The sequence below is a fragment of the Thamnophis sirtalis genome, unplaced genomic scaffold (genome assembly GCF_051295495.1).
Source record: "Thamnophis sirtalis isolate CommonGarterSnake01/CBP01778 unplaced genomic scaffold, rThaSir2_p1.2 scaffold_14, whole genome shotgun sequence".
Classification (NCBI taxonomy): domain Eukaryota; kingdom Metazoa; phylum Chordata; class Lepidosauria; order Squamata; family Natricidae; genus Thamnophis; species Thamnophis sirtalis.
The window spans coordinates 44,153,553-44,169,363 of NW_028261394.1; the positions used below are offsets into that span (position 1 = coordinate 44,153,553).

The 15,811-nt window shown below is 46.9% G+C and overlaps 1 protein-coding gene across 3 annotated transcripts in view; it reads right to left on the reverse strand.

Annotated features, from left to right (window-relative positions):
• Positions 1-9,819, reverse strand: part of AKTIP (AKT interacting protein) — a 21,375-nt gene extending 11,556 nt beyond the window's left edge. For 2 of the 3 annotated variants that reach the window (XM_087729459.1, XM_087729457.1), the window contains exons 1-3: positions 9,457-9,575; positions 3,263-3,380; positions 2,321-2,526 (exon numbers count right to left, since the gene is read on the reverse strand). In XM_087729459.1, coding sequence (XP_087585585.1) covers positions 2,321-2,526; positions 3,263-3,304 — 248 coding nt within the window. In that variant the 5' untranslated portion in view covers positions 3,305-3,380; positions 9,457-9,575. Of the gene's footprint in view, positions 1-2,320; positions 2,527-3,262; positions 3,381-9,456; positions 9,576-9,696 lie in introns of those variants that run through there. The other variant, XM_087729458.1, reaches the window with a different exon arrangement.
• Positions 9,820-15,811: the final 5,992 nt, after the last annotated feature.

A 15,811-nucleotide genomic window follows, 5' to 3' on the forward strand; every position in this document is an offset into this window, starting at 1 on the left:
TAGGGATTCGAACCGCCGAACGGCTGACCTTTCTGATCGACAAGCTCAGCATCTTAGCCACTGAGCCACCACGTCCCTATACATAGGATATAGATTAGCACAGTGTTTCTCAACCTTGGCAACTTGAAGATGTCTGGACTTCAACTCCCAGAATTCCCCAGCCAGCATCCGCTGGCTGGGGAATTCTGAGAGTTGAAGTCCAGACATCTTCAAGTTGCCAAGGTTGAGAAACACTGGATTAGCAGATGATTGAAGAAAAGAACTGGATTTTATTTTACTTAATTATCTGTAAGAGCTTTTCCCCAATCTGATCACATACGCCCTTCCCTCCTGGGGAATGTATAATTTTGAGCCAGTCCCTGTGCTGGCTTGAATTTCTGGAAGTTAAAATCCAACACATGGAAGAACAGATGAAGGAAATTTGCTATACATAGCCTTCTCTGTGGCTGCCCCAACCCTTTGGAACGAACTACCCCCAAAAATCCGGACCTCACCCACTCTCATGGCCTTCAGAAAAGCTGTCAAGACCTGGCTTTTCCGGCAGGCCTGGGGCTGTTGACCTCATTGTTGAGATCCAGCCCTGACTGAAATGAATGTAATTTGTGTCGTTTTAACTTGTCTTACTTTATTTTTATTTTCTTTTATTTTCTCTTCTGTAAGCCGCCTGGAGTCCTTCGGGATTGGGCGGCCTATAAATAAAATTAAACCTTAAACCTTTTCCAAGGAGATATCTTTGAAACTGACATCAGCCCACTGGATGCTAAAGAGAATGTGTTGTTATTAAAGCTGCACGCTGCCAGCTCTCAAAACAACCCTGGGCAGCCTTCCCTAAACTATGATCTCTCCTGCAAGCCCTTCCAACAGAACTATTTGGGGGAGCAGTGAGATCTGCAGGACACTCTCTCATTTGCCTTGCCTCACGTCAACATTTAAAGAGCCGAGGTGGCGCAGTGGTTAAATGCAGCACTGTAGGCTACTTCAGCTGATTGCAGTTCTGCAGTTCGGCTGTTAAAATCTCACCGGCTCAGGGTTGACTCAGCCTTCCATCCTTCCGAGATGGGTGAAATGAGGACCCGGATTGTTGTTGGGGGCAATATGCTGACTCTGTAAACCGCTTAGAGAGGGCTGAAAGCCCTATGAAGCGGTATATAAGTCTAACTGCTACTACTGCTACTGCTACTAAAGGTTCCCCTCGCATATATGTACTAGTCATTCATGACTCTAGGGGACGGTGCTCATCTCCGTTTCAAAGCCGAAGAGCCAGCGCTGTCCGAAGACGTCTCCGTGGTCATGTGGCCGGCATGACTTAATGCCGAAGGCGCACGGAATGCTGTTCCCTTCCCACCAAAGGTGGTTCCTGTTTTTCTACTTGCATTTTTTTTACGTGCTTTCGAACTGCTAGGTTGGCCGAAGCTGGGACAAGGAACGGGATCTCACTCCGTTAAGCGGCACTAGGGATTCGAACTGCCCATCTTTCTGATCGACAAGCTCAGCGTCTTAGCCACTGAGCCACCACCTCCCTTCGCAAAGCAGCAATGCAAACCAGAGATTCCGCCTAACGATATCCCACTGCATCTTGGGTAGCTAAGGGCCAGCGTGAGAAATTTTCCTTTTGTCAATATTGGACCTGGGTACTTGAGAGTCCGCCTGCTGCCAATTACCTCCACTAGACCGATTAGATCCCACAGATTAGGCCTCCTCCGAATTCCATCCGCCGCCCAATGTTGACTGGCGACTACTCGGAGGAGAGCCTTCTCTATGGCTGCTCCGACCCTCTGGAACGAGCTCCCCGTGGAGATTCGAACCCTCACCACCCTCCAGGCCTTCCGCAAAGCCCTTAAAACCTGGCTGTTCCGACAGGCCTGGGGCTAAAGAGCTGTTGCCCCCGCCTCGAATTGGTATGACTGTTGTGTTTTAATTATGCATTGTTTTTTATGTCGTTTAAATTCTTGTTTGTATCCCCCTTCCCTGGTTGAGTTGTGAGCCGCCCTGAGTCCCCTTCGGGGAAAAGGGCGGCATATAAATAAAATCATCAACAACATCAACATCAATGCCGGATGGCGACCCTCCCTTAACAAAAGATGCAGCGTTATCAATCGCCGATCTATGAGATCTCTGGCTTTCCGAGAACTCCGTGGAAAGCTTCCAAGCTCTTCAGGAACTTGCCCATCAACTCCTGAGAGAAGATTTTAAAAAAACCTGGGGGAAATTGTCCCGATTCCCCTACTATTAAAGCAAACGCAAAGATGCAAACTCAGCAATGGGGCAGAGCGAGCAAGCAAATTCACCAGGGCTCATCGCCACGGAAGGCAAGACCTACTATTCTGCCAGCAGGGAATATTCCAAATAGAAAGGTCCATAGGAGGCATGTGTTCCATTGGTCGACTGGGCTGAGAGGGCGGGAGAAGCAGGCTTGGTCATCGGCATGACATTTTTGGGAACGGAAGGCAGCTGTTTCTTGGGAGCGGAGCGCGGAGAACTGGTCTTCAGCTCGCCGAGCAGAGCCTTTTCTTCCGTTTCCGGTTTCTGCAGGAGGGAGGCGAAACAAGGAAAGTCGCATTCCAGCGGCAAAGAACATATAAACTCCATTCAACCTCACTCCCCGTAGCAATTAAGCAGAATTCGCATCCCGCTAGCCCCAACGACTCAAAATTCCACGTTGCTATGCATAAACTAACCTTGGCCAAATACAGACTGTGGTTCGCTAAACAAGACACGCATGTCAACTTTTTAATGAGAATATCGCTATCCTCCTATCTGCTCTGCCAGATCCTTTTATTAAAGAAACTTTTGGCTAAGTTTTAAAGGATGAGAAACCCACGTAAGCAAAGTCTCCTTTGAAGAAAAGATTGTCCAAGAAGCTCATTCTGGGATTATAGGCTTGAAGAGTCTATTTATTATTATTATTATGCTTTCTACTTAATTGCCCAAGAGCCAAGGTGGCGCAGTGGTTAAATGCAGCACTGCAGGCTATTTCAGCTGACTGCAGTTCTGCAGTTCAGCTGTTCAAATCTCACCGGCTCAGGGTTGACTCAGCCTTCCATCCTTCCGAGGTGGGTAAATTGAGGACCCGGATTGTTGTTGGGGGCAATATGCTGACTCTGTAAACCGCTTAGAGAGGGCTGAAAGCCCTATGAAGCGGTATATAAGTCTAACTGCTATTGCTATTGCTATTTCAATTTTTAAAATGCCTGACGTTTAAAGCTCAGAACACGCAGAAACAAAAAGAGAGAGAGAGAGGAATGAACAACAGATAAACTACCTTGCGTGTAGAACTTCCAGACATGCTCCAGAAAGGGTTCATAACGTGTCGCCCAAAACACCAGGTGGAACTGTGCTATACTTCCCAAGCGTCCGAATTTCTACAGTTATTTTCTAACCTGGAAACATGAAAGTGAAGTTAATGACTCAGTTCCCACTGCTCTAATCGAGAGAGACTTTTTTTTTTTTAACTGCCCGTGTGCTTTAACTGTTTAAGTCTCCGATATTTCACCCGGAATGAAGCTCATCTGATCTATGAAATACGAATTAATAGGACTCAGCTAAGCTTTCTCGGCAAACTCAGATTCCCAATTCCCTTTTTTGGAAATGTAACAAATATGCAGGAGTCAAGGTTGCTTGCTGGAGAAAAATTGGCAAGCTAAGGAGGGATGCTTGCAACAGTCTGGAACAGGAGATAAGACATAAAGTTGAGGAGATAAACCAGGGTCATAAGTCAAGGACTACTACAGGAAAAGTGCGATCAGTATCCAAGTGTTTCAGAATTGCTTTCAGAATTGCTTCCCATCATTTAAAAAATAAACAATAGAGCTAAACTGAAAGGTTCAGAGAAATTCCAGATGTGCTTAAGCCACAGGCTGGCCATGCTAAGCTGATTCTTCCCTGCACAAATCACAGAAAGCTCCATTTATAACATGTTTTTTTGGGGGGGAAGGTATCAGAAGGGCCAAAAATGCTAGAAGGATTTTGCTTAGTTTATAGGATGGACTACTAAACACTTAAAACTCAAGGATCACATAGTCATTAACATCTTCATTGCTGAAACCAGATCCCAGCGGATTTAGTCGAGGCTAATTTTGTTGTTGTTCTTAAGGTGTCCTTAATGATCTTCAATAATGAAGAAATAAATGTGGTTTTCCCTTCCCTCTGCCTGGAATGCATTTGTACTATTCAGAAATCACGGGCACAATACCATCTTCAGGAGACGTGATCTCACCTAAAGAGCATGTAAAACAAAAATAGGCCAGCTAAGGAACAACAGCAGGTTAGACTTGTCTGGCTGCTCCATTGTAAATGCCAGCACACCTTTTTTTTCTGAACACCTGAGGACTTCCTGTGGTTCCTATTTCCACTGGAAGACTGTGGGGACTTTTGTACCTCCATCCTCAAATTTTCCGATTAAGAAATATAAGGACGTATTTGTATTTGTATTTTATTATTTGTATGCCGCCCTTCTCCGGGAGGACTCAGGGCGGCGAACAATTCAAGGGGGGAAAAAAAGGGGAACATAAAAGACAAAATACAAATAATAAAAGTAGACAACAGTCGCATAGCCATACATGTCGAGAGGGGAGGGAACTCATCACCCCCAGGCCTGCCGGCAAAGCCAGATTTTGACGGCTTTTCGGAAGGCCTGGAGAGAGGTGAGGGTCCGAATCCCTGCGGGGAGTTCATTCCAGAGGGCCGGAGCTGCCACAGAGAAGGCCCTCCCCCGGGTAATAGCCAGGTGGCATTGGCTGGTAGATGGCACCCGGAGGAGGCCAACCCTGTGAGATCTAATGGGTCTGTGGGAGGTAATTGACGTGCGTTGTAAAGGTTCCCCTCGCACATATGTGCTAGTCGTTCCCGATTCTAGGAGGCGGTGCTCATCTCTGTTTCAAAGCCGGAGAGCCAGCGCTGTCCGAAGACGTCTCCGTGGTCATGTGGCCGGCATGACTCAACGTCGAAGGTGCACAGAACACTGTTCCCCTCCCGCCAAAGGTGGTTCCTATTTTTCTACTTGCATTTTTACGTGCTTTCGAACTGGTAGTTTGGCAGAAGCTGGGACAAGGAAAGGGAGCTGACTCCGTTACACGGCGTTAGGGATTCGAACCGCCAACTTGCTGACCTCCCTGATCGATGAGCTCAGCGACTCAACCACTGAGCCACCGCGTCCCACTGACTTCAAATGAATTTCTGCCTGCCGCACAAAATAGAAGCAGAAATGTGTTGGATGAAGCTTCCCTGCCCAGATACAGAGTTCAGGGTTTCACAAAGAGATAAATCCCAGGGGGAATCAACAGAGAGAGAGAGAGAAAGGAAAGAATTCAGAAACAGGAGGGGAAGGGGAAGTATATTGTAAAAAAGAGAGAGAGAGAGAGAGACCGAGAACTACAGACCTAGAATTAGGATTAAGCACTAGTGAACTTCTTCTTCATGTCCAAGAAAATTCCTTGCTTTAATAGACGAGATTGTTTTTTCCTCTGGTTCAATTTCTTCCTGTCCATAAGCTCTACCAAGTCACACACAGTTTCAGGGGCAGCCAAGAACTAGGAAGGGCCTTCCAGAGGAATCCGGAGAAGCCGTCATAAACATGTTTAGTCAAGAAATCGGGAAGTGATTTAAGGAGAGACGGACAAGGCCAAATTCCAAAGATCTATTTGGTTTTCCGCTGCAGCCAAGCCAAGATGCCTACAGGAAATTCACTGGTTTAGAAAGCTCTTCTGAGCTTTAATCCTATCCTACCAACTCTGCCTTCCCAAAAGATGTAGGCTCCATTTCTACGTGAATAATTCTTCTGTTGGCTGTAGGGAGATGCAGTTTTACAAGAAACTGTATAACCAGGAAAAAATAGTTCACCTACCTAAGAAGGAATCCTTACTCTTTCTTCTATTTTTCTTTCTTTTCTTTTCTCTCTTTCTTTCTTCTCTCCTTTTTCTCTCTCTCCCAATATAGGTAAATCCACAACGTAAAACAGCTTGTTTAGTGAGTGTTCAAGGTTAGAACAGCACTGGAAAAAGTGACTGATGGTCATCTTTATACTCACAACCACTGAAGCATGTCCCTGGACACCTGATCAAAACCAGCTCATATTTATGACGGTTCCAGTGTCCCCGGGGGGGGGGGGGGGGTCATGGGATCTCCTTTTGCATCCCTGACAAGGAAGGTCAATGGGGAAAAGTCAGATTCCATGTTACTAACTTAGCTGCAATGATTTACTTAACAAGTGTGGCAGGAAAGGTCGTAAAATGAGGCACTCAACAAATGTCTCATTTAGCGACATAAATTTGGGGCTCAATTTTGGTCGTACGTTGAGGGCTACCAGTATGATTCTAAAAGCCAACGTATGGGATGAAGCCTTTTATAAACCTGATAAAGAAATAAATTCCCTTTGCACCTGTTCTCACCCTTTTGTAACCAGAGTCAAGTCCCAGAAATATCTATTCTATAAACTAAATCAGCTGGAGATTATAAGTTTTAAAGTAAGAGATACGGGAAAGGCTGGTTTAGCTAAATGTTTAATTTCATAATATCTTTGTTTGTTTCTAATCTCAAATTTGCCACTTGTTTGCTAACATTCCTCCTCTTTATACTGTGAAAGTAATATAGAGAGTGAAAAGCAGTTGTTGTTTTTTATGAAGTCCAGCTCAGGGGCAGAATTAGTGTGGAAAATCCCCGATTTCCAAAGATAAGCTTCCTCAGTCAATTAGTGGGCATCAAAATAACCCCTAAATCACCTTTTTAAGCCTTACGCTGCAGCAGGATACAAAGGTAATTCATAATTAACGTTTTAAACCATGGCTCAGTCACAATGGAGGACCATAAACCACAGATGATGACATCCAACGAGTAGGTGACCTGTACATATAAACCAAAGATAAAAGAAACCAACTTTCTGAACTTTAAGCAACATTTGACACTTCCTCTTATACTAACAAGGGACACGGTGGCTTAGTGGCTAAGATGCTGAGCTTGTCAATCAAAAAGGTCGGCAGTTCGGCGGTTCGAATCCCTAGCGCCGCGTAACGGAGTGAGCTCCTGTGACTTATCCCAGCTTCTGCCAGCCTAGCAGTTCGAAAGCATGTAAAAAATGCAAGTAGAAAAATAGGAACCACCTTTGGTGGGAAGGAAACAGCCTTCCTCTGTGCGCCTTTGGCGTTGAGTCATGCCAGCCACATGACCACGGAGACGTCTTTGGACAGCGCTGGCTCTTCGGCTTTGAAACGGAGATGAGCACCGCCCCCTAGAGGCGGGAACAACTAGCACATACGTGCGAGGGGAACCTTTACCTTATACTAACAGAAGGAAAAGGGATAGTCCTTTTCTGAAGCCCAGTTTTTCAAGTTTTTTGCAAGTCACGTTTAGCCAAGGAGGTTTTCAGTAATCAAGTCTGCCCTCATATAACACACCGCAAACATACAATAAATCGGTGAAGGTAACTGGCTAGACACCCAAGAGACCATCAGTTCTAATCCTCCCAGAGGCACGAAAGCTGGTCAGGTGATTTCAGATCACCTGCTCTCTCTCTGCTCAGCCACCTCGTAGGGTTGTTTGTTAAGGGGAGTTGGACAGCCCCGATATATTTTGTTAATAAAAATTAATTTAGACAGTGGCTAAAAATACAATAACCCTTCATAGGTGGAGAAACACAAAATCCAGTCTAAACAGCCTGGCTGACTGTGTGACCAACTATAACATAATAATAATAAATAATCTGTTATACCCATCATGAGCACAGTCCTCTAAGCCACAGCAAAAAGGACTCTTTCAATATTTGGAGATTTTGAATTTATCCAACCTACAACTTCCCCTCCCACACCCATCCCCTTGTTTGGACCTTCTTACATCCTTAGGCGCTACACTAATAATTTTTAGGTCCACAGGTCAGGATTTGGATGATTAAATTTTCATCAGACTGTAAATCTAGCTGCAGATTATTCATAATATTCCATCTGACTACACTCCAAACCATAATTATTATTTTAAAGAATCACAACCATATCATCATCATCATATATTCTCGGTAACTTGGGCTGGGTGGCTTTGGGCCAGGCGCTGTCTCTCTCTCAGCCTAACTCACCCAACAGGGTTGTTCTTGTGTGTTTGTGTGTACACTTACACACACACAGAGAGATGCTGGGTGGTTATTATGTTGACATCTATATCCATTATAGTGTCATCTTTCTGTATCACACCTACGTATACCTATATAGCTATATCTACATATACACACGCATATATACATATGTGTAGGAGTATGTGTGTATGTGTACACACACGTATGTGTGTGTTTACATATATGCATACACACATATGTATATACACATATACATATGAATGTAGATTTACGTCCCTGCACATACATACATACATATAGGAGAGATACAGAGAAATAATTAGACAGATGTGTTTGTGTGTGTACAGATACACACACATATATACATCACACATACACGTCACACACACATATATACATATATACCCATCACACACAAACACATATATATCACAGACATATATCACACACACATCACACATGGATATTACACATGCATATCATACATACATACATACACACACATCACACATGCATATTACACATGCATATCATACACACACATCACACACATGCATATCATACACATACATACATATATACACATCACACATACACATCACACACACATATATACATATATACCCATCACACACAAACACATATATATCACACACATATATCACACACATCACACATGGATATTACACATGCATATCATACACACACACACACACACACATCACACATGCATATTACACATGCATATCATAAACACACACATCACACATGCATATCATACACATACATACATATATACACATCACACACACATATGTACATATATACCCATCACACACAAACACATATATATCACACACATATATCACACACACATCACACATGGATATTACACATGCATATCATACACACACACATCACACACATGCATATCATACACATACATACATATATACACATAACACACACACATATACATCAGACACACACACAACCCCCCACAAGCAGATGAGGAGCAGTCCCCCAAAGGGAGCGTCCGGGCAGCCTCCCCCGGGGAACGCCTGGAGCCCCAGGCGGAGCCTTCCCAGCGGGACAGGCAGACGCTCCACAGGTGCAACCGGGACAGAGCTTCACCTGGAGAACCGGCGCCTGGCAGGCAGGCCCGGGGGGCGGCTGGAGGTGGCCTGCCAGGGCTGCTCAGCCAGGCCTCCTTCCCCGCCGCCCCACCCGGGATTCGCCCTGGAAGTTCGCCAGGTAAAGCTGGAGGCCAGCAGCCCGACCTGACGAAGGGCAGCCTGCCAGACCCGGCCTGGCGCTTCTCCAGCCCCGGAGCGGAGCCTCCTTTTCCCCCTCAGCCTCCCCACCTCGAGACCCCCTCGGGGCGTCTCCCCTGCGCGCACCTTCAGCCGGGACGGCGCAGAGCCTCGGCGGCCGCATCCGCACAGACAGGCCGGCTGTCAGCGCCAACCAACGCGCGTCCGCTCCCGATGGAAGGGCGGGGGAAGTTTGGCCCTCGCCGGGCACCGTCGCCCAAGCCGGAACGCGCATGCCCGGACAGCCCCGCTACCCTCCCTCCGCCGCGCGCCGGAACTCAACACGCGCTCACACACCGCCCCCTCCCCTCCGCTCCCCGAACTCACCACGACCGGCCCCGCTTGCGCGCGGCCACCCCCATCTGGACTGCTCCCGGGGCTTTCGACCGAGGCTCTTTGGCAAGGCACGCGGTGCGCTGATTGGTTAGTCCCCCCTCCGCCCGAGGCCCGCCCCTCGTCACAGCTGCTTTTGTGACTTCCGCTACAAACCGCCGGTTGGGGGGAGGGGCATGGAGGCCGCGGCCCCGTTGCTAAGGGGCGGAGCCCGGCAACGCCCACTGGGTGGGCAAGGGCATCCGTATTGGATGGGAGAGCCGCCTGTTTCCAAAGGCGGCCGGCTTATACAAAGAGGCAACCGCGAGGAACGAATTTAACAGACGCGGGGATTAACCAATGAAAGCGTTAGGGCTGGGGGGGCGGGGAGGAGAGGAAGACGTTGATTGGTGAATGGGAACGAGGGCGAGAGGGCAGAAGTGGAGGAGCCACTTTTGCCAGGGTGGAGAAGCAATTTCCCAACTGCTGGACTACATATCCCATCATCTTTGGCCCCCCAAAATAATTATCGTTTCGAAACGGTGAGAAATATTTGTAGCTGGGCTGGTGGTTTGGTGGCTGTTTTCTGAGCTCCTTATTTAATTTCCGAACGTTTCTTCACCAGGCTGGGTAACATCATCAGTTCGCCTTGGAGGAAGCGCCTTGGTTCGCTTCTCTTCTGCTTATACAGGGAATCCTCAACTTACGGCCACAGTTCGGCCCAAAATTCCCATTGCTAAGTGAGGCAGGCCTTTTGTTGGCCTCGTTTTGACCCATTTTACGACCACTTTTGCTGTTGCTTTTGAAGTGAAACTCTTGCTGTTAGTCACACAGTCGTTAAGTGAACCCGGCTTCCCTGGATTTGGATTTGCCCCCCAAAAAGGTCGCAAAAGCTGAATCACGTGAGAATGCTGCAACGGTCATAAGTGAATCTTGTAGGTGACGTGGTTCTCTTCTGTTTGTATTTTGCTCTTGGTTCTGGACAACTCTTGTCGGAGTGTGGATGTTGGTTTGTGGGCCCCAATTATTGCAAGAGGTTGTAGAATTCTGGCCACCGTTTCTGACACGTGTTGTAGGGTGTGTTTCTGTGCTGCAATTGTTAAAAGAGTATGAAACTGTTTGGCTATCTGTTGAAAAAGTACCACTTTTCTTCGTGATTTGCTGCTGTACATACCGTATTTTTCGGAGTATAAGATGCAGCAAAGTTTTGAAGAAAAAATTTTTTTTTTAAAGTTTTTGCACTCCGCAAACCTCCCCAAAATGGCCCGTTTTTCGTGAAAATGGGGGAAATCTTGCAGGTAATTAAGCAATTTAAGTCAGGGAAAGCACCAGGTACAGATGGCTTGACAGCGGTTTACTATAAAAACTTACAGTTAGAAATGGTAGAACCTCTTAGAGAATTATTTAATATGATTCAAATGGAAGGTAAAGTGCCTCCATCTTGGAAGACAGCGTTTATATCTTTGATACCCAAAGAAGATCAAGATACTACTCAACCCAAAAATTATAGACCTATTTCATTACTGAATGTAGATTATAAAATTTTTACTAAAATATTAGCAAATAGGTTAATGTTGGTTATTCAACAATTGATACACACGGACCAAACAGGTTTTATACAGGGGAGACAGATGAAAAGTAATGTCAGATTAATTATTAATGCATTAGAATATTTGGGAAAGGGTCCATTTTTTTTTAAAGGGCATGAATAGCCCTTGTAGAGTGTTCCTGGGGGTGGGGTGGGGGCAAAAATGAGCAAAAAACTACCTGTTTTTTGAAAAACGGGCCCATTTTTTGTCAAAAAAGGGCATGGATAGCTGTTCTGACCCCCCCCTCGTCCCACACCAACACACACTCCGAGCCAAAGATAAGTTACGGCATTTAATTAACAGACAGACAGGTCCTTGGCAGCAAACCGGCACAGACAGGTTTGGGCAGCAATCCAGCACAGATAAGCCGTGGCGGCAATCCAGCCTGCCAAGCTCACAATAATGTTCTCCGACATTAGTTCCTGTGTTGACTTCTGCAAAAGGGGCGTATGCACAAGCAGTCCTCTTATAGTCTGGAGAGGAGCCTAATTATCACCAGCTGGGTGCAATTATCTCCTGTAGCTGCGTAATTGTTCCTTACGCCTATTAGCTCTCTGGTGCCCTCCCTTGGCTCCTCCCCACTGCTGACGTCTGGATCACTCTCCCTTGTCTCCTCCCCACTGGTCCAAGGCTCAGGCGCCTCCTGGTGGCCAACCAGCCTCTCTGCGCCCTGCTCGGAGTCGGAACCCTGTCCAGGGTCCTCCACATCCTCCAAAGCCAACTCATAGGGCCCCTCGCTGTCGGAGTCTGGTGGCAGCTGCAACAGCTCATGCTGGGCCACAACAGATAGCCTTTAGGAAGCTTATAGAGTGCTGCTGGGGGCTGGGGGAGGCAAAAAATGGCCCATTTTTTGCTCATTTCTGCCCTCCCCAGCCCCAGGAGAACTCTGAAAACCTCCTACAGGCTCTGCACAGCCATTTTGGTGAATGATGGCGGGGTTTCAGGAGGCCAAAAATGCTGTATTCAGTGTATAAGACGCACCCAGATTTTCAGCCCCTTTTTTGAGGGAAAAGGGTGCGTCTTATACTCCGAAAAATATGGTAATTACATTTCATTCTTATAGGTTGCCCCAATCTTCCCAAGATGTGTGGATTTCAACTCCCAGAATCCCCCAGCCAGCTTTTTTTTTATAGCAGGGGAATTCTGGGAATGGAAATCCACAAATCTTACCTTACCAAGGTTAAGAAACACTGCCCTAAAACAATCAGGTGCTTTAACCAAGATTTTTAGAACACGCCTGGCCGACACAACACTATAGCACAGCCTACAGTTTACGCACGCCTGAATTGACAAAAGCACATTTCAGCTCACTCTAAATGAACCACATGACGGTTTAGTCTGCATCCGTAGTCTTACAGCGCCATGGATCAAAGGGCCTTGCCGATCATTACTCTTACAGGCACCGGATCTTGGGTGGGTACCAGTTACGAGAGATGCCAGCCTGATTAGTTTTGATGGGAAATAAAAGGCGCCACTAGATGGAAACCTCAGCCGTCTTTTAAAAAAACAAACAGCCTCCTTTAAAGCAACCGGATCTTTGCCGAGAACAGGCTCAGTTTGATAAATGCATGGAGTCATCCCAGCCCTTTGGATGGCATTCTGTTGTCAAACCGATTCAAAGAATCCGGTGGATTTGATTTGCTAAATCAGGGCAGATTTTCCAAATACAAACCCTTTTGTGGGGGGGCAAGATGCCGACTCTGTAAACTGCTTAGAGAACGGCTGTCACACACTAAATGCTGTGGCTGTTGCTCTTCCGTCCATTTCTTTCTTTCTTATATATGCAAACTCTAAGACAGTGATCACCAACTGGTGGTCCATGAGAAAATTTGGGGATTCGGCAGAAAAATTATTTGCATTTTTATATTGCATTAGATCAGGGGGCCTCAAACTACGGCCCCTGGGCCAGATACGTACAATGAATGTTTGTGTTACTGCAGAGAGTCTCCCCCTCTGGGGTCTTTCTGTGAGGATCGGAGGGGGCCAGAAATTCTGACTTGGGGTCTGCTTCAGCCTCCTGGTGAGGGGCTTTGGGTGAAGTCTGGAGGGAAGCATCGCTGGTGGCGAAGAGCTGGAGCGCCTTGGAACCACATCATGGCCTGGAACTGGCTGACCATCTCAGGCCAGTGAGCCTCCAGGGGCCGGTATCTGGCCTTGCACTCCCGCAGGTCTTCCCTCTGCTTGGAAAGCCTATGCTCCTAGTCCTCAGTGAGGTGCTTCCGCTGAGCCTCCTTCTCGGTCAGATCCAATTTGAACTGAGCTGTTTTGCCAACTCTTTCTCCTGGTGGCTGCTTAGCTCCAGCAACTGCTTCCTCTTGGGGCCCTAAGGAGCCCCGGGTGGGCAGGCGGGGAGGGGCAAGTGGACCCCTGTAAGGCGCCCCTTGACATGAGTAACATTGAGTAGGCCACACCCACCCAGTCACATGACCACCTAGCCACGCCCACCCAACCGGTCATTAGGCAGATCATATTAGTGGCCCCTGAGGTCCGAAAGGTTCGTGACCCTCACTCTAGTAAGAATCCCACTGTTTCACTCTTCACACTGGCACAGTTTGTGTCAGGCGGTTCTTTCACCCAAAGAGAGAGAACTAAGGAAGAGAATGATCCAAAGTCTCCTTTTCACGGACCTGTGTCCCACGTCCAAGACCAAGGAAAAGCTTCATGGCAAGAGCGAATATTCTTGAGGGAGCCCCAACAGAGGTGGGTTCCTACCAGTTCGCACCTATTCGGTAGAACCGGTTCGTCCAATCTACCGAACCGGTTAGAAGAGGTCCCACCAGTGGACCCGGAAAGCAGGCCACACCTACAGAAGAGGTTCCAACATTTTTGGTCCTTGGATATGATTATTCTACACTATCATGCTCATATTTATAAACCTCAGTGCCTCTGTGAAAGGCAAGGATGACTACTGCGTTTGTGGTGCAATCAGAACATTGCGTGTGTTGAAGTTGTCTTAACGCAAACCAAAGTTGCCTTTTAAAAAACAAGTTGACATCCTATTCTTATGCATGCCAGTGCTGTGTGTAAGGTAATTTAAGGTGGTTCTGACAAGTGTCATTGGCATCTTCATATCCGGTCACATGGGTGGCAAGCCACTCCCATCCGGTCACATGGGTGGCAAGCCACTCCCACAAAGGAGGCCACACCCACAGAGTAGGTTCAAACAATTTCTGAAACCCACCACTGGAGCCCAAGAACAAATTTGAATTAAAAGATGGAGGAAGGAGACCGTCAAGCAAGGAATAACCTTTAAGGAGGACATGGATCTGACCTCCCTTATACTACGTATAACTCCAAAGCACCTGAGGGCAGGACAAGAAGCAACAGATGGAAACTAATCCAAGGAGAGAAGCAACTTAGAACTGAGGAGAAATTTTGTGACGGTTAGAAGAATTAATCAGTGGAACAACTCCCCTCCAGAGGTTGTGAATGCTCCAACACTGGAAGTTTTTAAGAAGAGGTTGGATAGCCATTTGTCTGGTGTAGGGTTTCCTGTCTAACCAGGGGGTTGGACTAGAAGACCTCCAAGGTCCCTTCCAATTCTTTTATTCTATTCTACTTGGAAGACCCTGAATAGGTTGACGGTTGGAACACCTAAGTGAAAAACCAAAACATTCAAGTGGAAGTTCTTGTTAGTTGCAAAGTCGTGTCCGACCCATCACTTCCCAATGGACAATGTTCCTCCAGGCCTTCCTGTCCTCTACCATCCTCTGGAGTCTATTTAAGCTCACGCCGACTGCTCCAAAGACTCCAGCCAGCCACCTCCTTCTCTGCCGTCCCCTTCTTCTTCTTTTGCCCTCCATCGTTCCCAGCATCAGGCCCTTCTCCAGGGAGTCCTTCTTCCTTCTCATTAGGTGGCCAAATTCTTTGAGTTTCCTCTTCAGGACCTGGCCTTCTAAAGAGCCGTCAGGGCTGATCTCCTCTAGGACTGACCGGTTGGATGGCCTTGCAGTCCAAGGGACTCACAGGAGTCTTCTCCAGCAGCAGAGTTCAACGGCCTCCATTCTTTGGCGCTCAACCTTCCTTATGGTCCAACTTTCGCAACCATCCATTGCAACTGAAGTTCTTAGCAGATAGCAACACAGTGTGTGATTGCGGGGAGAGACAGAGCTCCATTTGCCGGTATGTTGCCTACTATCAGAAACATGTACCGATAATGACTTCTTTTTGGCCAATGACAGAGCCAAGAAGGGGGCTTCATTCTGGCCATTTAAAGTTTGATCTTAAACATGGAAGAAGTAGAAATCGGTGAAAACTGGCTGCGAACGTGACTGACACAAGTCAACTTTTTTTCCCCAAATCACCCTGTCTTACTGACGGAATCTGTTAACCTCGAGCCCCGTGAACCACGATTCCAGCTTGCAATATTCAAGATGTACGGCTCCAGGCGCCGGTCCTGTTTGTAGGTTACCGGCACATGTAGATGCCTGCCAACGGATTAATCTATTAAACTCCTCCACTTAATTAGCAAAGATGCTTCCAAATCAGTTGACAAACCCTATAAAGAATGAGAAGTTTTGCACACACACAAAAAAACACCA